Source organism: Macrotis lagotis, chromosome 7 (genome assembly GCF_037893015.1).
Source record: "Macrotis lagotis isolate mMagLag1 chromosome 7, bilby.v1.9.chrom.fasta, whole genome shotgun sequence".
Classification (NCBI taxonomy): domain Eukaryota; kingdom Metazoa; phylum Chordata; class Mammalia; order Peramelemorphia; family Peramelidae; genus Macrotis; species Macrotis lagotis.
The window spans coordinates 73,110,533-73,131,343 of record NC_133664.1 but is presented as its reverse complement, the minus strand read 5'-3'; the positions used below and the strand labels follow the sequence as shown (position 1 = coordinate 73,131,343).

The following is a 20,811-nucleotide window of genomic DNA, read 5'->3' as shown; positions in this document are numbered from 1 at the left end:
TATATATACACATATATATGTATATATATTTACATACACACATGTATATGGTGTCTGTTTTGTGATTTTTTTTCTTTTGATTACTTTTCAAATTTTAGTCATGTTCCCCTTAAGGTCAGGGCTTTAGGATTTTTTTTATGTATTTATCTATCTATACATTCATCTATCTAGTATATATTGTTTCATTGTACAAAATAGATTGATAGTGATAACCCCCATGCATTAAGTAGAAACATAATTATGATAAACAATGATTAAGCCCCTTCTTTCTGGATGATGCTATATATTTAAATAATTAATGAATTTTGGAAGTTAAATCTCATGAAACTAAATGGGGTTCAAAACCCAAGTAGATTTTCTAATCATGACTGTAAATTTCATGTTGCATCTTAAAAGTGATTTACATTCTTAGAAATAATTTTAAGGAGATATGCTTTTGTTAGTTGTGTGGTAAATCTAAACCTTTCCTAAGTAAGTTGAATAGTTTTAAATATTACATATAACATCTGTACTATGATGTAAAGAAATTCTTTATATATGAATTTTAAAATGTTATTAAATTTCATTTCAATTCACATATAAATTTTCTGCAATAAAGCATTTGACACTTTCCATTTGTCCTTGTGAATATATATATATATATATATATATTCTATTAGACTGCTTATTATGTCAATGATAATTAATTAAAAAAGGCTTCTTTTGATAATTTTCTTGTAATGGATGTTGAAGAATCACTGGGAGAATTATATATTCTATTAATCTTAGTCCCATCAAATTTAAAGGAAACTTACAGAATTCATTTTCTTCAACCATGTCAGCTCAATATACAAATCCTTTCTGTTTTGGGAAAAAGTAGCTAATGTATTGTAATTAATAACCAAATTAGGAATAAGAATAAAATGATATTCCAGACCTGACTCAGCCACTCTCTAATGGTCAAATTCCTTATATGCGAAATGGTAATAATAGTACTAATTCTATTTAACTTACCAGAGTGTTGTAAGGATCTAAGGAAATGTGAATTTTTTGAGAAATTTTAAACATTCTACAAATGATATTACTAGTATCATTGCCACCAGCACCACCACTACCACCACCACCACCACCACCACCACCACCACTACTACTACTACTACTGCTACTACTACTACTACTACTGCTACTACTACTTCTCCTTCTCCTACTATCACCACTACCACCATCATGACTGTCTGCCCTTGCTGTGGTTATCACTATGCACTGCCACTACGTTCAAGTAATTCATTTTGCTCTTCATTTTCAGCTTAACCTTAGAAGCAGAATGCTTGTTTTCCAATATCTAAAATCCTCGTTTTTTCCTAATGTTTTATTCCCAGTGCTTAGCACAGTGTCTGGCAATAGTAAGCCCTTAGCAAGTTTTTCTTGATTGACTGTAATAAAATAATAAACATTTTGAAAGGAACCTCAAAGGCAGTCTAACCTGAACTTGAACAGAATTCCTTCTCCAACGTACCCAGTGAGTTATTTATCCAATCTTTTCTTGAAGACTTCTAATGATGAGCAAACCGATATTTACTGAGGCAATCTGGTCTACCTTTTGTTAGTCCCACTTATTAGTTATTTTTTCCCATTATGTCCTCATGTTAAATCTCAGTTAACGAGACGCTGATGAAGTGTCAAAAGAAGACTGGCTAAAGTGGCCAGAGGGATCCTCTAGGAACTCAGATCTTATTTGACAGTTGACAGAAGGCTATGATAGGCAGCTGCAGTTTGACTCTAGGGAACCTCAGTTTTGTTGTTTTCTGAGCTTCCACAAGCTCTCTTATTCCTTTTTTTCAACATATCTAAAAATTCAAAAGACAATAATCAAATTGTATGTTTCTTGGGACAAACAGTTATATTTAAAAATATAGTTACTTCACAATTGTGAGAAAAGTAGGCTATCTCAGCTCTTGGATTCTTTTTTGATATTTACCCCTTTGGTTAAATTTGAGGAACTCAAAAATAATATTATTCAAGAACATAATTTCAGTGGTTAGCAAAGAGTGAATAGTCTTACACAGAGGAATAATTCTTACTTTTTTCTTTTCAATTTTCATGTATTTGACAATGTTAGTGAATATGGATCTTTATATGAAGAAAAGGAGGCTTATGTAACATGAATGTCTATTATGTATAGATTAGATATTTTTAAGCAATGAAATTTCACAGTTACAGTGCTTTCCATCATGTTTGTTCTCCTTTATGAACTTTCCTTTGTTGCCTCTCAAGTATTTTAAAAATGTTTCATTGATGGTCTTTTCTTTTTCCTTAAAAATAAATTTTGGTGCCATCAACATTATCCTTAATCCATTTCCCTTCTCCAAAAAAAAAATTGGAAAATCTTACCTTTCTATTCAATAATTATACTCAAGCAAAACAAATTGACATATGGACCCTGTTTGAAAGTATGTGTCAGATTTCTGTTCATCTAGTTCTATTTCATCAAATTCTAACCACTTTAATATATCTGATACTCCTATTTATTTTTATCTCTCTCTTGTTATTCTTAGCGTGTCAACATTTTAGAAGATTCTATTTGCTTTGATTTTATCTTTCAGAAAAACTATAGATGACTATTTTATAATAAAGATGTTTTTCTATCTTCCTCTCCTTGCCTCTGCCTTCTGTTGTTTCTTTTGCTTTATCTCTGGAAGCCTCTCTTATTGACTGTCTCTTTTGCATCTGTCTTTGTGTCTTTATGTGCCTACTGTATCTTTCTCTATTTCCCTATTTCTCTCTTTTCCAGGCTAGATTATATAATTGATGTTCATGGGAGAAAATGAATTCAATTGGCCCTAGAGGTGAAGAAACTTTGTCTATACATATGCCCTATAACACTTTGGTTTTCTTTTTATTTCATTAGTGTAGGATAAAATACAATTTTTATATAAAAACTCATGAAATAATATATTGGGTCAGTACTACCAAAGCATTTTTCTTGTTGTTAATGGGAACAAATATACTTCAGGATTCTAACTTAAAACCAAAAAAACCCTAACAAATAAAAATCACATTAATCATCAGAATACCGGAGAGAAGAGTTGAGACTAGATTCTGTAAACAATAAGCAACAAATGTCATTTTTGAGCTATTGGGACAAAACCCAAACCCATTTCTTCCAGAACTCTAGTGCTTTTTGCCATGTTGCTTCTGATAAATTTCATCCTCTATTAAATTAAATGATTGTCCTAAAATTTGCCTTCTAGATGATATGTGACCTTATTTATAACAAAATATTATTCACTCTCAATTCTGTTTTTTCTTTTCATCATTATTGCCACTGTTAAATAATATTGATGATCCTGTAGAATGTTGTCTTAACTAAGAGCTTATATTTAAAGAAGTATATTAGGATAAAAATATGGCCCTCAGGTGATAAATAAGTTGTTGTAAGGCATTATAAAAGTGAAGAGGAAAGCATATTTAAATGAATCCCCAATTAATTTCTAAAAATGTCATCCTAGCATATGCGCCAACACTCTTGGGGAGTCAGTCTTCTTTTCATGGCTAATTACAACCTTACCCTTCTCCAACCTGCTTCTACAGTCATTCATGGTTGCCTCTCTTAGCTTTTGTATGAGAGCACATATGTTGAAAAATATGAAAGTGTGTGCACATGCAAGGAGATACCCAATTAGCCCCATTTTAGAAGTGTAATTAATACACAGAATGATGAAGATTTATCTAATGAAATTCATTTGCAGGTGAGGAAAGTGCCAATATCTTTTTGCTTCATATGAAAGTTGAATGAATGAAATTATGTGTGAAAAGTAAGCATTTACTTTGTGTTAAGTTTTCAAATTCACGCTATTTTCATTGTCTTTATTTACGTAACTCCATAGAGGTGAATAATAAGAAGAGCACATGTTTGGATGGATTGTCTGTTGAGTGGCTGGGCATGGAGGAAAGAGATTTCTTTGATATCATTTCAGTGACATTATAATGATAAATAACTCACATTTATTTAGTGCTTTCAAGTTTACAAAGCTTTTTACATGTTATCTTATTGTATTCTCACAACTTTGTAAGATAGAGATTTGTATATTTTTATCTCTGTTTTATGGATGTTTTGAAGTAAGATTTAGAGGATTTGTGTGGTATGTTAGCTATTTTAGGGAAAGGATTTGAACCCATTTTCATGACTCCATTTGTAACTTGCTATTCAGCTCTCTTTTTTTTTATAATGTTCTTCTTTTGTATATCTATTAATCCAAGTCAGTGTTATTGTTACAGAAATATCATCAGAGTTCCGAAGGCAGGAGTCATTTTAAACAGTGTAGTAGTCATTTTTAGTATATTTCCTTTTTTTTTCTTCTAAAGGTTAACTGTCATTGTTTAACGGCTAGGGAAAAAAAAATGAAAACCAAAAAGTAGTCCTTCTGGAAAAGTAACACCTCCACTTTCTACCTTATCACTGCTTTCTATAGACTATTACAGATATAAACAAATGTTACTGAACATCAAGTACTTGAGCCTCTAAAAAAAGAGATGAGTTGTCTAAGGTTGTCTTGGTGGATGAAGATTTTTATAATAAAATTTTAAATGGAGACTGACTTTTATATGTATGTTACTGATCAATCCAGGCATCTCTCACATTCCTTGTTTCTGCTTAAAATTTTTTTAAAAAAATCTGAAGAATGCTATTTAGAGGTATGACTAGTTCTTGAGCGTTTTTTTCAGTGAATGATATTGTTTATGTTAACCTTCCCTGCTTATTTCAAAGCAGAGCTAGATGAATATAAATTTTATATCTTTCCATACCTCATTTGCACTAATAAAAATGACCTCCTACTCTGAACCATTTTCATTAAAATGACTTTCTGTATTGTTGTATTTGTGACATTTTGCCAATTAAAATGCATTTTTTTAAGCCCACTGAAAATACTGCAATACTTGTTTTTGTTTTTGTTCCTCTGGCTTTGGCTATGCTTGTTACCTAGGAAACAGCAATTGGGTTGAATTTTATTTGCTTGGTTGTCAGACTGTCAACCTGACAGTTGTGGATAAAGTTCTTAACTGCTAGTTTGTGCAAGTGTTTCTTCCAGATAGGAAATATTTCAGCAATGCTAAAGTAGTCTTCCTCTTCCTATCCTCCAGTATATAGAGTTTGTAATTTCAGAGTTATTTTGGTTGAATGGATTAGAGACTTAGGGCAAGCCTAGAATCAAGAAGACCTGAGTTCAAGTCTCACTTGGGATATAGAATAATTTTCTAAGATTCTGAATTAAGAGTAGTTACTGGATTTTCATAGATGGATGTCAACATGCCAAGGAAATAATATACCTAAATTCAACCTGAACTTCTCCTAGCCTTTCCCATGCCCACAAAGTGGGCTATATTAGTTTGTACCATACTTCATAGGAATATTGTACCTGAAGTCAGGAAAACTCATCTTTTTGAGTTTAGACATGACCTCATACATTTAGTAGCTATACTGGGCAAGGTACTTAACTCTGCTCACCTCTGTTCCTCATTTGTAAGATGAGCTGGAGACGAAAATGGCAAATCACTTTAGTGTCTGCCCAAGAAGACCCCTAATGAACTCATGAAGAATAAGACATGATTGAAATGATTCTACATCAAAAAATAGGACTCAATATGTCATGCTAAGTGTAGTTCCAAAGGGGAGGCTTGCAATGGAGTCCACATAATTTGAAAAAAAAAATTATCTTCCTTTGAAAATTAACGGGCATAGGGGCCGGCTAGCTGGCACAGTGGATAGAGCACTGGCTCTGGTGTCAGGAGTACCTGAGTTCAAATAGGGTCTCAGACACTTAATAATTACCTAGCTGTGTGGCCTTGGTCAAGCCACTTAACCCCACTGCCTTGCAAAAAAAAAAACCTATATAAAAAAAAGAAAATTAATGGGCATCCATTAATATTCCTGAAGTGTCTCTGTAGCAAGCAAGGGGAAAGCACATATCTTAAGGAAAAAAAAAAAACTTTGTGATCTTCTTAGGAAGGGATTTGATTATAGCTCTTCTCACTTCAAATTTAGATTTTTTTTCTTCATTGGTCAATGTTATTATCTTATTAAATAAAAGAATAAGTCTCATACCTAATCAATTCTAAATCTGTCACCCCAAAGTTTAAAAAGGTAGATCCAGAAAAGTTTATCTAATGCTGATATGACTTGGGAATAATGAATCTTATTTTAATGATGTCTCGTCTAACTACATACATCATCTTAAAGAAGTAATAAACTTTTAAAAATGGATTTTTCTGAATTCTATGTAACTGTTAAACAATCCAATTCAAAATATAAGTAATTTATATTCCAATCCCACATCAAAGTCACGATAAGTTAGATTTTAATAAAACTGTGAACTTTAAACACACTTCAATTTAATCCTAATTGGCATACAATAATAAAATATGTTTAGAATTCTAAAAAAGTCTTAGGATCTGATTGTTTTTGGTAAAAAAAAAAAGTAGTTTATCAGAATTGTAGATTTAGTTGTACTTTTAATTTGCTTCTGGAAATATACCATTAATAATTTAAATTTAAAATACCACTTTCCCAGATTTGTTCTTGGCTTCTACAAACCATCTTCTTTCTCACTCTCTCACATGTAAGTTTACAAGTTCCCTGTTAACATATTTCTGTGTCAGAGGGAACAAACAACCTTCTGGCCACATTGCACCATAGAGTACTCTCAAGTTCTGCCCAATACAAATTAAAAGAAAATTGAGAGATATTTCACAATATAAGTTAGAGCATAATAGAACATAAATAATACTAATATTTGTTTTTCAGAGTCAGCATGTGGCCAGCAAAAATTCATATAAATGGTTTAGTTGCCCTGTATGTGTTTGACTTTGGTCCATTGAAGCACACTATCTAAAAGAACCTAATTTGTTAGCATGAAATATTGAAATGCTATCCCATAACAAGAAAAAAAAAGAAATCATTTTTAGAACTATTGCATGGGCTTGTGGGAGAAATAATTAAATCTGATGATCTAGGAATAATTTTGCTTTTTCCAGAAGATATGGAAACTATTTATACAATCGTATGTTTTTTAATAATTTAGGATAACAAAATGTAAGGTATAAACCCCTGCTACTCAATAATGTTTGTTAATAGACACCACATACAGAGTAGCTTACAAATGCAAAAAAGAGAAATAAAGAATGAGAGGTGACTACTTGAAGTTTTTTTATGACCCCACAGCTCCTTAAAAATGTAGAATCAGAATTTAAGAGTCTAGCAGAAGAAATGTTTATTTTGAGAAATAAAATAGAACAATAGCAATTTATAGGCTTCATCACCAAAAAAAGACATAAGAAGGACAATGCAATTTGGTAAATAAAAAAGAAAATGAAATTTGTCTTGATGGCAACAAAGGGAATAAAGGAAAAGAATATTAATATTCAGAAGCTAATGAAAGCTATCTCTATATAAAGTACTATAGTTGTTGATGATTAAGCAGATAAAGTAATAATTATAAAAATTAAATATATGCAAATTAGGGGTCTGGGTAATGTGCTTCTTAGCTTCTTGGGGGAATTAGCTAATGAGCTTACTGAACTGGCACTTTTAAAAAGGGATAGAGTACCCATTAAATACCAGAACTGTAGGAGAAGAAAATGGTTATGAAATGTGAGATTGGCACTATTCCAGAAACAGAACTTCAATGCCTAATTCACTTTTAAAAAACAATTATTAAAGGTAATTTAATAGTCATTCAGATATCTTACATATGATCAATAAGCAATGCACATACAAGAAAAATAAACCATTATGTTTAGGTTGTGGGTGGTTTCTTTAAAATTTTAATTACAGAACTGTTGAGCTTATAACTTGTGAGGGATTCGATATAGTATACTGAAAAAATCATAGAGGAAATAAGTTTGAGTTGTAAACAATTGCTACTGAAGGAACTAACAATAGACTAAAATACTTTTAATATAAAGTTGTACAGTGATGGGTACTCTACCCATTCTTATTCAGAAAATAAACAATGCTAAAAATAAGATGATATCAGTGAGGGTGTGTTGGGAAAGGGAATGCCTTGGTTTTTTGTTAACATTAGAGAATTTAGAAAGTAGGACAGATTTAGACATGCCTGAATTTCTGAGTTAAAATCCAAACTCAGCCCATTACTAGTTATGTGGCCCTTGGCAAGTCACTTAACCTCTGCCTTGATCAATTTGCTTACCTATAAAATTGGGAAAAGTAATAATGCATACCTCCCTCGATTATTGTGGAAATAAAATGACAATATTTGTCATGCATAAAATGCTATATAATGCTAGCTATTTATTACTAGTTCTTCTACCTCTTCTATTCCTCCTATTTTCACTTTATCAGTTGTACTGATCAATGAACTTGTTCCCAGGAATAATTTTAGCAACACTTCTGAGGGAATTTATTAACTACCATTTATAATTATTTATTCTTCACCAGTTTGCATATAAAGATATGAAAACCTGCTGGTATATATTTATTGGACAGGCAATATAAATATTGAGTAAGTTTAACTCATTATTTTATATGTACTGTGCTGAGACTTCTTTGGTAGCTTCTTCCATATCAAGACTCTGGGTATTTTTTTGTTTGTTTGCTTGTTTGGGTTTTTTTTTTCACAAGGCTATAGGGTTAAGTGACTTGTCCAAAGGCACACAGCCAGATAATTATTCTCTGAGGACAGATTTGAACTCAGGTCCTCTTGACTCCAGGCCTGATACTCTATCCACTGCACCACCTACCTACCCCTTGAACCCATTATTTTAATAAAAGGTAAGAGGGTGGATATTTTGGGGAAAATCGAAATGAACCTATTTTTTTCCCTGAGGTCCATCTTTTATTTTTTTTAATTCTTCACTGTGAACTCTGCAATCTTAAGGAAGTATTGAAGTTGAGAATCGTCTGAGGGGTGATGGAGATGTTTGTAACACAAACACATAAAAGAGAAAGGTTTATATAGGAGAAGTGGTATAAAAAAAGTCATTAACAAAAGAATAATAAAAAAAGATGATCTCACACAGTGAGAGAGAGACAAGCAGTGGATAGCTTGCTTACTTCATGAATACTCTTGAGCTTTTAAGAGAATGTGAGGAAGGCTACCAGTGTGCCTGGTTAAACCCCCTGTGGTGAAATTATGATGGGTTTGGACTTTAGATAGACCTAGAGGCAACATTCACTTCGATGAGTTCATGGATCCATTTTAGTTATAAATATATCATAGGAGAAGAAATGCACAAATTTTAGAAATGGACTGACCTTGAGGCCACCGAAGATACATTTTTATACAGAAGAGAAAACAGACATGTAACAGCCAAATGGTTCTCACTGTCTCTCATAAGTACTTAGTGTCTAATCAGGAATTAGACTCAGGTCTTTGACACACACACAGGTCTTTGACACAGAGGAAATCATCATTCACCATCATCTGTCATGTAGAATAAGCGCCAATAAGACTGTAAATATATGTCTGAAATAACCTAATTGTCTTAATGAAAATAGTCAACAAACAAATAATCATTAGATTCAGAGATACTGGGAGACCAATTGATTAAGATGCTTATTGCTTTAATAAATATTAAATAGTATGAACAATTCTAATGATACTCACAAGCTTGAGAGTGAGCACGTTTGGGCTATTTTACTGTCAAAATGTGTATATCTGTTATTTAATTCTTTGTCTAATTCATGCTACAACTTATTTAACAGGCATCTTACCTGCAAAGTCAAATCAATATTTACAGTACATTAGTGCCACAGAGAATTTGAAGTCTTGTGATTAGGGTTTATTGCTGTTTTATCTACTCTTCAAAGTAAGCACAGACATCAAACACCCTCAGCTGTCATCCTGGATTCTGTGACATTGCTCTAGTCCCATGTGTGCTTCATCCAGAGGTTTAATTATTGAACATTCTTTTCTTTGTGTTTTGTTTTAATATTTCAGGGGACATGCTTTGGAAAATCTATATATTAAATAAACCAAAGGATTCTTGTTAAGAATATTCAATTAGTGAATATCTTTAAATCAATTTCTTACTAAAATTAGAGAAATTGACCTTCCAATGCTTAGCTTGCTTTAAACTAGAAGTCATTTTTAATTTTTATTGAGGACACAAGATTATTCTGTCATAAATATCTTTCATTTGGATTTCTCTTGTAACAGTGGGTTGGCAAATTATACAGAAGTGAAAAGGCTATGCCAACTTTCTTTTGGTGTAGAAATGGCTTCAATTGTATAACATTTTATTTGAGTGGACAAGTGATCTCTAAACTATGTCAGGCACAGTTGTGCCTTATGACTTATTTTGTTGATAAGATCAAGAAATTTGTAGTAATCTCTTACCTGAGTTAGGTTTCTAGCTTGTGCTGAAAGATATGCTACTGTCCTTGGTTCATTATTTTAGATAGGACTGGCCAGTCCTGATGGTTTTAGAATGTTTTTACATGAACTAAAACTCATTTATGAGATTTGAATTGTACTGTATCGTAACACTGGTTCTAGAGTCAGTCAGGCAAAAACCTGGGTTCAAATACTGTCTGATTATTGCTTCCTTTGTGACATTCAAGACTATTCATAAAATCATGGAATTTAAAAGTGTTATTTCCAATTTAATTTAATTAACTTTATTAAAAGTCTACCATGTGCCAAAACTATACTGAGTACTGGAAGTACAAATAATGTCTGTGGATAGATTCAAATCAAGCATAGCTATTAATGGGAAATTGAGTAACCTGTAAAGTTCTTTATATAAAGGAAGACTTTGAGCAGGATTTATTGCTTTTTACTTGATATCCTCACAGTCAAAGGGGAAGATTACTGAGGGAATATTGAAAACAGGCTCAGTAGTCATAGAAATCCATATATAAAGTGAATCTAAACTATAAAATACCAGCGAAGTGACTGCCTATATTTCATTGAAAAGCACAAAGAAGGAAACCCCAGTTTCCTTATTGGTTAGCCTTTTCTACTTTTTAATAGTGCTAATTGTTAAGAAGTTATTCTGATTTTAAGTTTAAATTTGTTTCTCCCCCTCACTTGCCTTCTTGGTCAGAATTAAATAAGTCTACCCTTCTCCAGATATAGATACTTCCTCTTTTCTTATGCCAATTCTGAGCCCAATCCCCATCTTTCTCTATATTTAGTACACTATCTTGCATAGAATTGGTTTTGTTTATTAAATTGACCAGAATTTGGAATCATTTTTGTCTATATGACTTTATTAGAGCTATTTGCTTTTTCAGGATTAATTTATATTATTTTTTAAGAACTGCAACCATCATTCAATAAATCATTGATGTATGCTAAGGAATTTTTTTCCTTTTCAATTAATTTATTTTTTTATTTAACATTATTTTTAAAATTTCCATTACTTATCTATCTATCTATCTATCTATCTATCTATCTATCTATCTAATTTACAATTTTCCCCTAATCTCACTCTTCCCCCCCCCCCGACAGAAGACAGTCTGTTAGTCTTTACATTATTTCCATGTTATATAATGATCAAAATTGAATGTGTTGAGAGAGAAATCATAGCCTTAGGGGAAAAAAAATATAAGGGACAGCAAAATTACATAAAAAGATAACTTTTTTTTAAATTAAAGGTAACAATCTTTGGTTTTTCAAACTCCACAATTCTTTCTCTGGATATAGATGGTATTCTCCATTGCAGATAGCCCAAAATTGTGCATTATTGTTGCAATGATGAAATGTTGCAAGTCCATTAAGACTGATCATCACCCTCATGTTGTTGTTATGGTGTTCAGTGTTCTTCTGTTTTTTTTTTTTTAAGAGCTAATCGTGAGTCTACAATGGTCTTTTTGACCTGTGTGCATCTTCTGTTAACAAATAGGTAGATATAATTGTTTTGGAAATTATAATCATGCTTAACCTGTGTAAGTACTGAAGCTAAGTATCCAGTAACTCAAAATTAGGCATGCTACATCTTCTGCTAGGCACCTTTTTCTAGTGGAAGCTGAATAATCATTTTCTAAGTTACATTGCTTATTCTGCACCCACATGTGGGCAAGCAAATTCAAGAGAATCATGTTTGCTGTTTGAATTTGTCTTGGAGCTGAAATTCTATATTAATATAGTCACTTTATTATGCTCTCTGGCCACTGCTGCTGGTGGGTACAGCTGTATACTTTGCTATTCATATCTCCAGGGATCTGACCAAGCTTCTGTTTATTAAGCCCATGGGCTCTAGAATATGAGGTGCTTTCTTCCTCTATTTCTTAGCTGCTCAGTAGAGTTCTCAAAGACCCTTTAATATGGTAACAAAGATACAATAACACATTGCTTTTGTGCTTGCTCACAATTGTACTTATGCATTTTCTTTTATGAGTTTAAGTTAGACCAATTTATTATACTATCTTAGAGGAATTAATTTATCTTTCATAACATTTCATTTTTACTAAGTATTCATAGTAGAACTTTCTTCTGCCTTGAAATATTTAGTGTGATAGAATCTCTTTCAACTCTGCTATCCTATGATTCTTAAAACATAATTAATACAATCATCCCATTTAAACAAACAAGCAAAAAACAACCCCGGATAATAATTTACATTTGTAGAACTCATTTCCTTTGAAGAGCCCCAAATGAGCTGAGTTTAGTGATATGTGAAGACTGTTTATTAAGCTTTTCCCTAAGCTTTTAGTGAGGAAAAGGAAAAAAAAATCCATTAGCCATGCCAAACTGAATCTTCTATTTTCTCTAAAGCAAATATGATAAATTGGATATACCTATATTAAGTTATACATTCATGTTTATTGTGTATATTCTTTATAAATGCAGGTTGATTTGTGTGATAGTTTTTTCTCATGTTTTCCTTTTTTTCCCTTATTTTTATCTCATTGAATCTGGTCCTTTGGTTTTTATGTTGACAGAGTTAAGTTAGGTACTCCACGGCTCTCTGAGTTTCTTTGGCTATAGTTTTAAGTTCAAGCTTTAATACAGAATTTTTTATTTACACCCATTCATTGTTCAAGCAACATTTAATGCTGTAATGGATGCCCCTTGCATTCATGTATATTTTGACAAGAAACACAAAGTTTATCTATGTAAATATCATCATCCACATATGAACTATTGCTTTGCTGATCCATGCTATTAACTTTTCTTCCAGAAACCTTTTCTGTGATTATGTTATTTTACTTCCTAGAAACTTCTCAAATTTAAATATATAGCTGTTAGTTCTTCACTTATTTGGCATTATTAGAAATCTGGCTGCTCTATAAGTTTTCAGGTATGGGGGACAATGTCATAGTTTATATTTGTCTTCTGATGACCTACCTAGTCACTTTCATAGAGCTTTATCACCATTTTGGGTGCAGAAAAATGAATTTAGGGTAGAAGTGGGCACACCAACTATCTATATAGTTGTGACAGAGGTTGCAGTCTAAATTGGTTGTGGGTGTCCTTACATTGATGTAATTATTGACTCTTTATAGAAGTTCTATTAACTTACTGGACATGAAAGAGTATTATAACTAAGAAATATTTGTCTTTAACTATAGAATATAAATAAAGACTCCTTAGTATCACAACCCTTCAGTAAATTATTTTAATTCCTTAGTATAATATCCTTTGAGTAAACCATTTTAATATATTTTTTCTATTAATGTATCATTTAAAATGAACTGTACTTTGGTGTCATTTTTAAAAGAAAATGTACATACCTATACTTTCAGATATGCCTCTTCATGTACGACGAAGCAGTGACCCTGCATTAATTGGTCTTGCAACCTCTGTCAGTGATAATAATTTTTCCTCTGAAGAGCCATCCCGGAAAAACCCCACACGGTGGTCCACAACAGCTGGCTTCCTCAAGCAAAACACTTCTGGGAGTCCTAATACTCGTGATAGGAAGGTAAATACCATATCTTTTTATTGTGCTAATCAAGCTTGTCTCTTGGTCATTCATATTTGATCTTTGGCTTTAACATTTGGATAAGTCCTATTTTTCTTTGTTTTCATCAAGACTCTTTTCACCCTAACAGCCTTTTTTTAATATCATTAAAAATTTTTTCCTTGTGAGGTGAAGTAGTTATCCTCCTTAGCATAATTCTTATATTTTGTTTTATTTATTGCCTACTGTGTACAGCAAATGGAAATTGGGGCTGGAAGAGACACAGAAAAATATTCTTTTTTTTGCTCTCATGGAGCTTATATCAAATAAGGACCTATACACAGATAATAATAGTACATAGTACATAATTGATACATTGGAGACCAGAAGCTTTTGAAATAAGAGAGGAAGAATATGACTAATGAGAAGGATCTGGGATGTCTTCACAGATTATATGGCATTTGAGTTGAGGTTTAAATGAATTTACCATATAAAAAAGCTTTGGGAACAAACCAGGATCAAAGATAAAGAAAACAAAGTGCTTTGGGTAGAGTTGTCTACCCATATGAACATAGTGAATATGGCATTCATATAAAAGGAAAATGGTGCTATATTGTGGAAGGCTTTGAGTATGGGCAAAAGGAACTTGAGTATAACTTGCTGTGCAAACTTTATATAACTAAAAAAGTCTATGAGAACTCTTTTTTTGGTTTCTTTTTAAGATAGCCCTGGAATTGTTTAGTACTCTCATGGTTTACCAGTAATGGTAGTGTGGTTTAGTGTTGTCAGAGCACTTAAATTCAATCTTAGTTTCATCAATTTTGTCCTTCTTGAAGTAGTTTATGATCTTCATCATTTGCCTTTTTTAATCAGTAAAATATGGTAAATGATTACATCATCTACCACAAAGTTGTGAGGCACAAGTGACATAAGATATTTTTCAAGCTAAATTAATGACTGCTCTTATTAGTGGATTCTTGGTAACTGGGCAAATAACTTAATTACCTTTTGTTTCAATTTTCTCATCTGTAAAATAGAGAGAATAATAGCATCTACCTCCCCGGTTTGTTAGGATGAAGTGAAATAGTAAATTTTTTCTTTTTGGTTTTGCAAGGCAATGGGGTTAAGTGACTTGCCTAAGGTCACACAGCTAGGTAATTATTAAGTGTTTGTGGCTGAATTTGAACTCAGGTCCTTCTGACTCCAGGTCTATTGCAACACCTAGCTGGTTCGAGATAGTGTTTTTAAAGTGCTTTAGCAGAGTGTATGGCACTTAGTAAACACTATATAAATGTTAGCTATTATTGTTATCATCATCATCATTCTGAGATGTAACATTTAATCACTATATTAAAGGTATATAAGATACTAAGAGCTAGTTTGATATTACATTTATCCTGGACATATGTGCCAAAATAAGTATATTGTTATTGGTTGCTTGGTTTTGTGAGGAAGACCACAGGAAATTATATTTACCTGGAGTAGGTGCAGGGGTAGAGAACTGTTATGTTTTGTTGAATGGAATACTATAGCAGGTTTTAGAAAGGCATAAATTCAAATACTGACCCCATACTTGTTGGGTGATTGAGATTAACAATCTCTTCGAGATTCATTTGGTTCTTATCACTTAGCAGCTAAAGTTATAGATGGGATTTTGATCCTAATTGGTGAAAGAATTTACACAGGGATGAGGTCATGGATTCTGTTTAATGAATGTATAAACAATGAATTTTTTTACATGTTTACTATGTGAGAAATATATACTGACATATATGGCTATATACATACATATGAGAAACTTAACTGTGTTATTGAGTAATTTCAATATAGATCAACCTTGAAATTTTCTTAATAGTTTCAGATTGTTGTTGTTTCTGCTGCTGTTTTTGCAAGGCAATGGGGTTAAGTGACTTGCCCAAGGTCACACAGCTAGGTAATTATTAAGTGTCAGGGGTTATATTTAAACTCAGATCCTCCTGACTCCAGGGCTGATACTCTATCCACTGTGCCATCTAGTTGCCCCAATAATTTTAGTTTATCAGTGAACTCTTAAAACTTTGGAAATGAGTTGTGATTCTTCAGTATATACTTTACTCTGATTTTGAACTTTAAGCAATTTCAGCTATAAATTTCCTTGTAGAAAAAAAAACCTTGTGAAAATGTAAAAAAAATCTTGATTCATTTCTTTTTTTAAAAGTTGTTTTTAAAAATGATTTCAGTGCATAGAAATATTTTAAAGCGTGGCTCAATCTAATGTTTTTAACATTAATTTCTAGCAATTTGACAATTTAGCAATAGTGTTTTGTTTTCAGAAAGTGAAAAAAGCATTCAAGGATTTAGAGTTGGAAAGATCTTATAATTAAGCCAAATCAATTATTTCATTGACTACTGAGGGAGCTGAGTGAAATGATTTATCCTAGTTTTACAATTGCTAAGTAGCAGAAGGATGAATTTAAAACCAGGTCACATGAATCTCCATATCAAGGGCTCTTTCCTCCTCATTAGTAGAATCAAACCCTAATAGAAATGCATGCTTTGCAAGCTGTACATTAATTTAGAAAACAACAAATTAACATTATCTGTGCTAAGCTACATTTTTATGTATTTTGCTAAATATTTCCAAATTACATTTTAATTCATGAGTTTGATACCTCTGATTTATGGCATATCATCCCTCAAAATATTTTGAGTTTGAATCATCAGCCTTTTGATAAATGGCAAAAAGTGGAAACTGTTATACCTTAGGTATATTACTTTAGATGACCATTTAAAATAACAAAAAAAAGCCTTTCAAATTATTTATTTTATTATTTTATACTGTTTTAATGGCTTCCAAGAGAAATTTAGTTCAATTATGGAAGTTTCTGCACACTTGTATACATCTATATATATATATATATATATATATATTTTTTTTTTAATTTATATTTATATTATTTTATTTAAGGATATATATATATCCTTAAATAAAACACTATTTGCAATAAATCCTTTCTTTAGAAAGTTTTTTATTATTTATTTTTTTACTTACTGATTTATTAAGCATACCAGATCATATACCTGAACATTTGAATTTGGTTATAAAATTTAAAAAAAATGCAATTTTAAATGTTCACTTTCACTATTGCTTTATATTTAGGAATGAAAACATATTCTTCTTACCTGCTTAGTATTCATATACTATCTTCTCAAGGAATCACATTTGCTGATAAGGTACAAAGCATTAAAATTATTTATTCCCCTTAAAGCCTTATTTTTTTCCCATTAAATGTCTATCTAAATCCAAGACAATGAACCAAATTACTCCAAATGTCCTATGCACCTTATTTCCTTTTCTACCACAATAACTTGAGGGATATTGAGTAACTTATGAACTTAATTGGATTATGTATTTCCAAGTTGAAGAAGGAATCTTAGAATAAATACTGGATTTGGCTTAAATATGGCATTTTCATTACCTTCTATTGACATATAGTACAATATCAAGCAAGGACTTGTGTTCATTCATTAAACATTTACAAAGTTCCTGTAATGTTTGGTGGACTGTACTAGGATCCAGTAGTGATACAAAGCTCAATTAGAAACATTTATCTTCAAGAAGTTAAAATTTTTTCAGAATGGTTGTTGTATATGATGAATACATGAGAGAAATACAATAATTGCTATAAAGGAAGTTAGAAGTTCAAGTAGTTTTCATCAAGGGATATAGGGTAGTAGAATTTCAATAAATAGAGGTAGGAGTGGATTTCATAAGATTAGGGTTGTTCAAAGGCACACAAACAGGTAGGTACTAGAATTGTTAGTATGTGTCTGTGTCGGGGGGAATGGGAATGATGAATTGTCCAGGTTGACTAGAGGCTAGCCTAATTATGTGAGAGAGTTGTTGGTTAAGACTGGAAAAATAATTTGGAGCCAGACTTTCAGTCAAGCAAAAGTATTAAATCCTTAATATGTTCCAGATAGAATCTCTTGAAATCTGCATGAGAAAGCTTGCATTCTAATTGGAGAGAAAACAGGTATATGATTAAGGGTGTGAGTATGAAGTCTGAGTATGATGTAAATACAAATTTAAATAAAGTAGTTCAATACAGTGTAGCTTGTTAGATGAAAATAGCTAGCACTTGAGTGGGGATCAAGAAAAATTTCATGCAGAAGATGTTGGCTGAACTGAGTCTTAATAGAATTTAGGGAATTTCCAAGCTACAAATAAGGAGGAAGTGCATTTCAGGAATGTGAGATGACCATTATAATGATATAAATAGGAGAGACTGAGTGGCCAGTTGTTGGGAGCAGTAAGTTTGGGTTAGAAAGTCAGTTATGACTAAAAGATACAGGCTTTAGTGACCCTGGAGCTGAAGGCTCTCCATGGAACTCTGCTGTGATAACACAACTGCACCATTCATCATCTCACTTGTGTGATAGCCCCGTACCCTACTGGGTTGCATCCTGCCCAAGTTAGAGTTATATCATTGTTTTTATACTATATGCTAATTTTGTGGTTTTCTGCTACAAAGAACTGATTCTATCAATAAACAGCTCTACTAGTTGTCCTGCAAGCATCCTCACTCCAGTGTATTCATGTTTCTTTTCTCTCCTGAGCTGAATTAACCTCTTGGTGGATGGGGAACTCACCAGCAAGTGTGAGAAGCAAATGGAAGGCCAGTTTGGCTAGTAGGGAAGTGATATTTAATGTGGCTGGAAATTTTGGGACAGTATAGAATCTTAAAAGTATAGGGACAGTATAGACAGTGTAGAATCTTAAAAGCTAAACAGATAAGTTTATGTTTTATGCTAGATGCAGAAGGAATTCACTGGAGTTGGTTAATCTGCCTTTAAGGGAATCTGATCTGTCTTTGAGGGAAATGATTTTGGCCACTATGAATAGGCTGCACTAGGGTAGGGAAAGCAATGAATCAGTGAGACCATTTGGGAGGCCATTGAATTTAAGAAAATTAAAGATGATTTGAATAGAAATGAAAGTTTTGTAAGTTGAGAGCAAGGGTTGGATGTAAGAGATAATAAGAAAGTGGAAATGATAAGAGATGGCAACTGATAGGACAATCAGGTGAGTGAGGAGTTTTGAATAATGCCAAGAATACAAACCTAGGAAACTATAAAGTTAGAATTGCTTTTGACAAAATATTAAGTTCTGTTTACACTGTCTCTAGGATCTTGAGTTTTTAATGTCCAATAATAAATTGGCGCTTTGGGACTGATGCTGAAGGGAGAGACTGTAGATAGATATACAGACTGGGATGATATTTAAATTCACTGGAGATGATGTTACTAAAATAAAGAGTACAGTACAACAAGAAAAGAGAGCTTAGGAAATGTACAAATCTGTTCATAAAAAGAAATGTATTTCATTCAAAAAAGATAATAAAAAATAATAGTTACATATTTGGAAAAAACTTTATCATCTATTACAGGCTCTTTTTTCCCCGAATATATATTGAGATATATTAGAATACTCATGCATCTCACACATACACACACACACACACACACAAATAAATATTTAAAATATCAAAATGATGTCTTAAAAATGAACTCTTCTTACTCCAAAGTTAGGCTGCTTGTTAAATGAGATATTTCAAAGAATGTCAAACCCTCCATGACCTTGGTATTGTGCCATTCTGTCAGTGGCTATCTTGGTAGTCTATAGAAATATGTCAAGTCATGATATCTTTGCATTTGCCATTTCAGGAAACAAGTTTGCTACATTCAGAATTTCTGACTTTGATAATACTAATCAGAATGCTTCAGAACTGCTTTTCTTTTAAAAGAGATTAGCAGAATGTAAAAAAAAATAGGTGATGAGAAAGATTTTATGTTCTTCTGAGCACCTTATATGCTTAGCATTGAATATTTTCAATCATCTTTACAACCTTATTATACCAACTTCATTCCAAATGAAGAAAGGCAATTGGGAACTTTTAAAATATCCTTTTTTAGGGTGGCTAGGTGGCAAAGGGTGGCTAGGTGGTGAAGTGGATAAAGCACCAACCCTGGAATCAGGAGTACCTGGGTTCAAATCCAGTCTCAGACACTGGATTACCTAGCTGTGTGGCCTTGGGCATGCCACTTAACCCCATTCGCCTTGCAAAAACCTAAAAAGAAAATATCCTTTTTTTAAAAAAAGGGAAGACTCAAAATGCCAATCAAATGGCAGTTTATTTTGAAGTTCCAAGGTAAAAATCTTTACTTATGACATTTGCTTTTGTGATTATGTGAGTACATATATGAGTGTATATGTGATTAAGCATATATTCTTTTCAATTGAATGACAAATATTACTTTTATTAGTGTGTATATTTAAAGGTACAATTGTGCAAAATTTGTATAGGAAAAAAAATTACCCTGCTAATGACATTTTGACTAGCTGCCAAGAGGAACTCAAATCTGGTTAAGGAGAAGTAGCTGCAGAAAAAAATTGCTTTGAATTTCTTTCATTCATTCTTTTTTTTTTCTTTTTTCTTTCTTGCTTTAAAGAGAGACCTTGGAATGTTTCTTACCCCCTGGGTTTATTATTTCTGTTTTCCTTGGTTTCTTGGCATGTTTAGTGTCTTACCAGTACCCTTGATACATAGAAGCATTTGGCAGAGATGCTCTCCTAATTAAGTCTTTGCCACTTCCTTCTCCATTCCATAAGAGAGTCTGTTGCTTTATTTTTTCCCCCCATCTAACAATTTTTTTTGGTAATAAAAAAATATAAAACTGACTCACATTTGTGTAATTTAAAAATTTCCTTCCCTCTTTTTCTTCTAGGACACATGTAAAACATTTGAACTATTATATTCTTGAATGATGGTACCTTTGAAATAATTTCTGTAATATTTCCCTTTTATGTCCAAAAATAGAATGGCGGATACTTTTGGAATAATTTTCTTGTTTTCCTATGAACAATTTGTGCTGTATTTGCAAATATATATGTATATGTGTGTGTGTGTATATGTAAAATAGTCT

General features: G+C 32.2%; 1 protein-coding gene across 23 annotated transcripts in view; it reads left to right on the top strand.

The window, feature by feature from the left end:
- PARD3 (par-3 family cell polarity regulator) overlaps positions 1 to 20,811 on the top strand; it is a 710,070-nt gene that overhangs the window by 301,147 nt on the left and 388,112 nt on the right. For 21 of the 23 annotated variants that reach the window (XM_074193157.1, XM_074193160.1, XM_074193150.1 and 18 more), the window contains exon 4: positions 13,688 to 13,866. The exons of the other annotated variants lie outside the window; for them this stretch is intronic. In XM_074193157.1, coding sequence (XP_074049258.1) covers positions 13,688 to 13,866 — 179 coding nt within the window. The remainder of the gene's footprint in view (positions 1 to 13,687; positions 13,867 to 20,811) is intronic. 23 annotated transcript variants of the gene reach the window in all.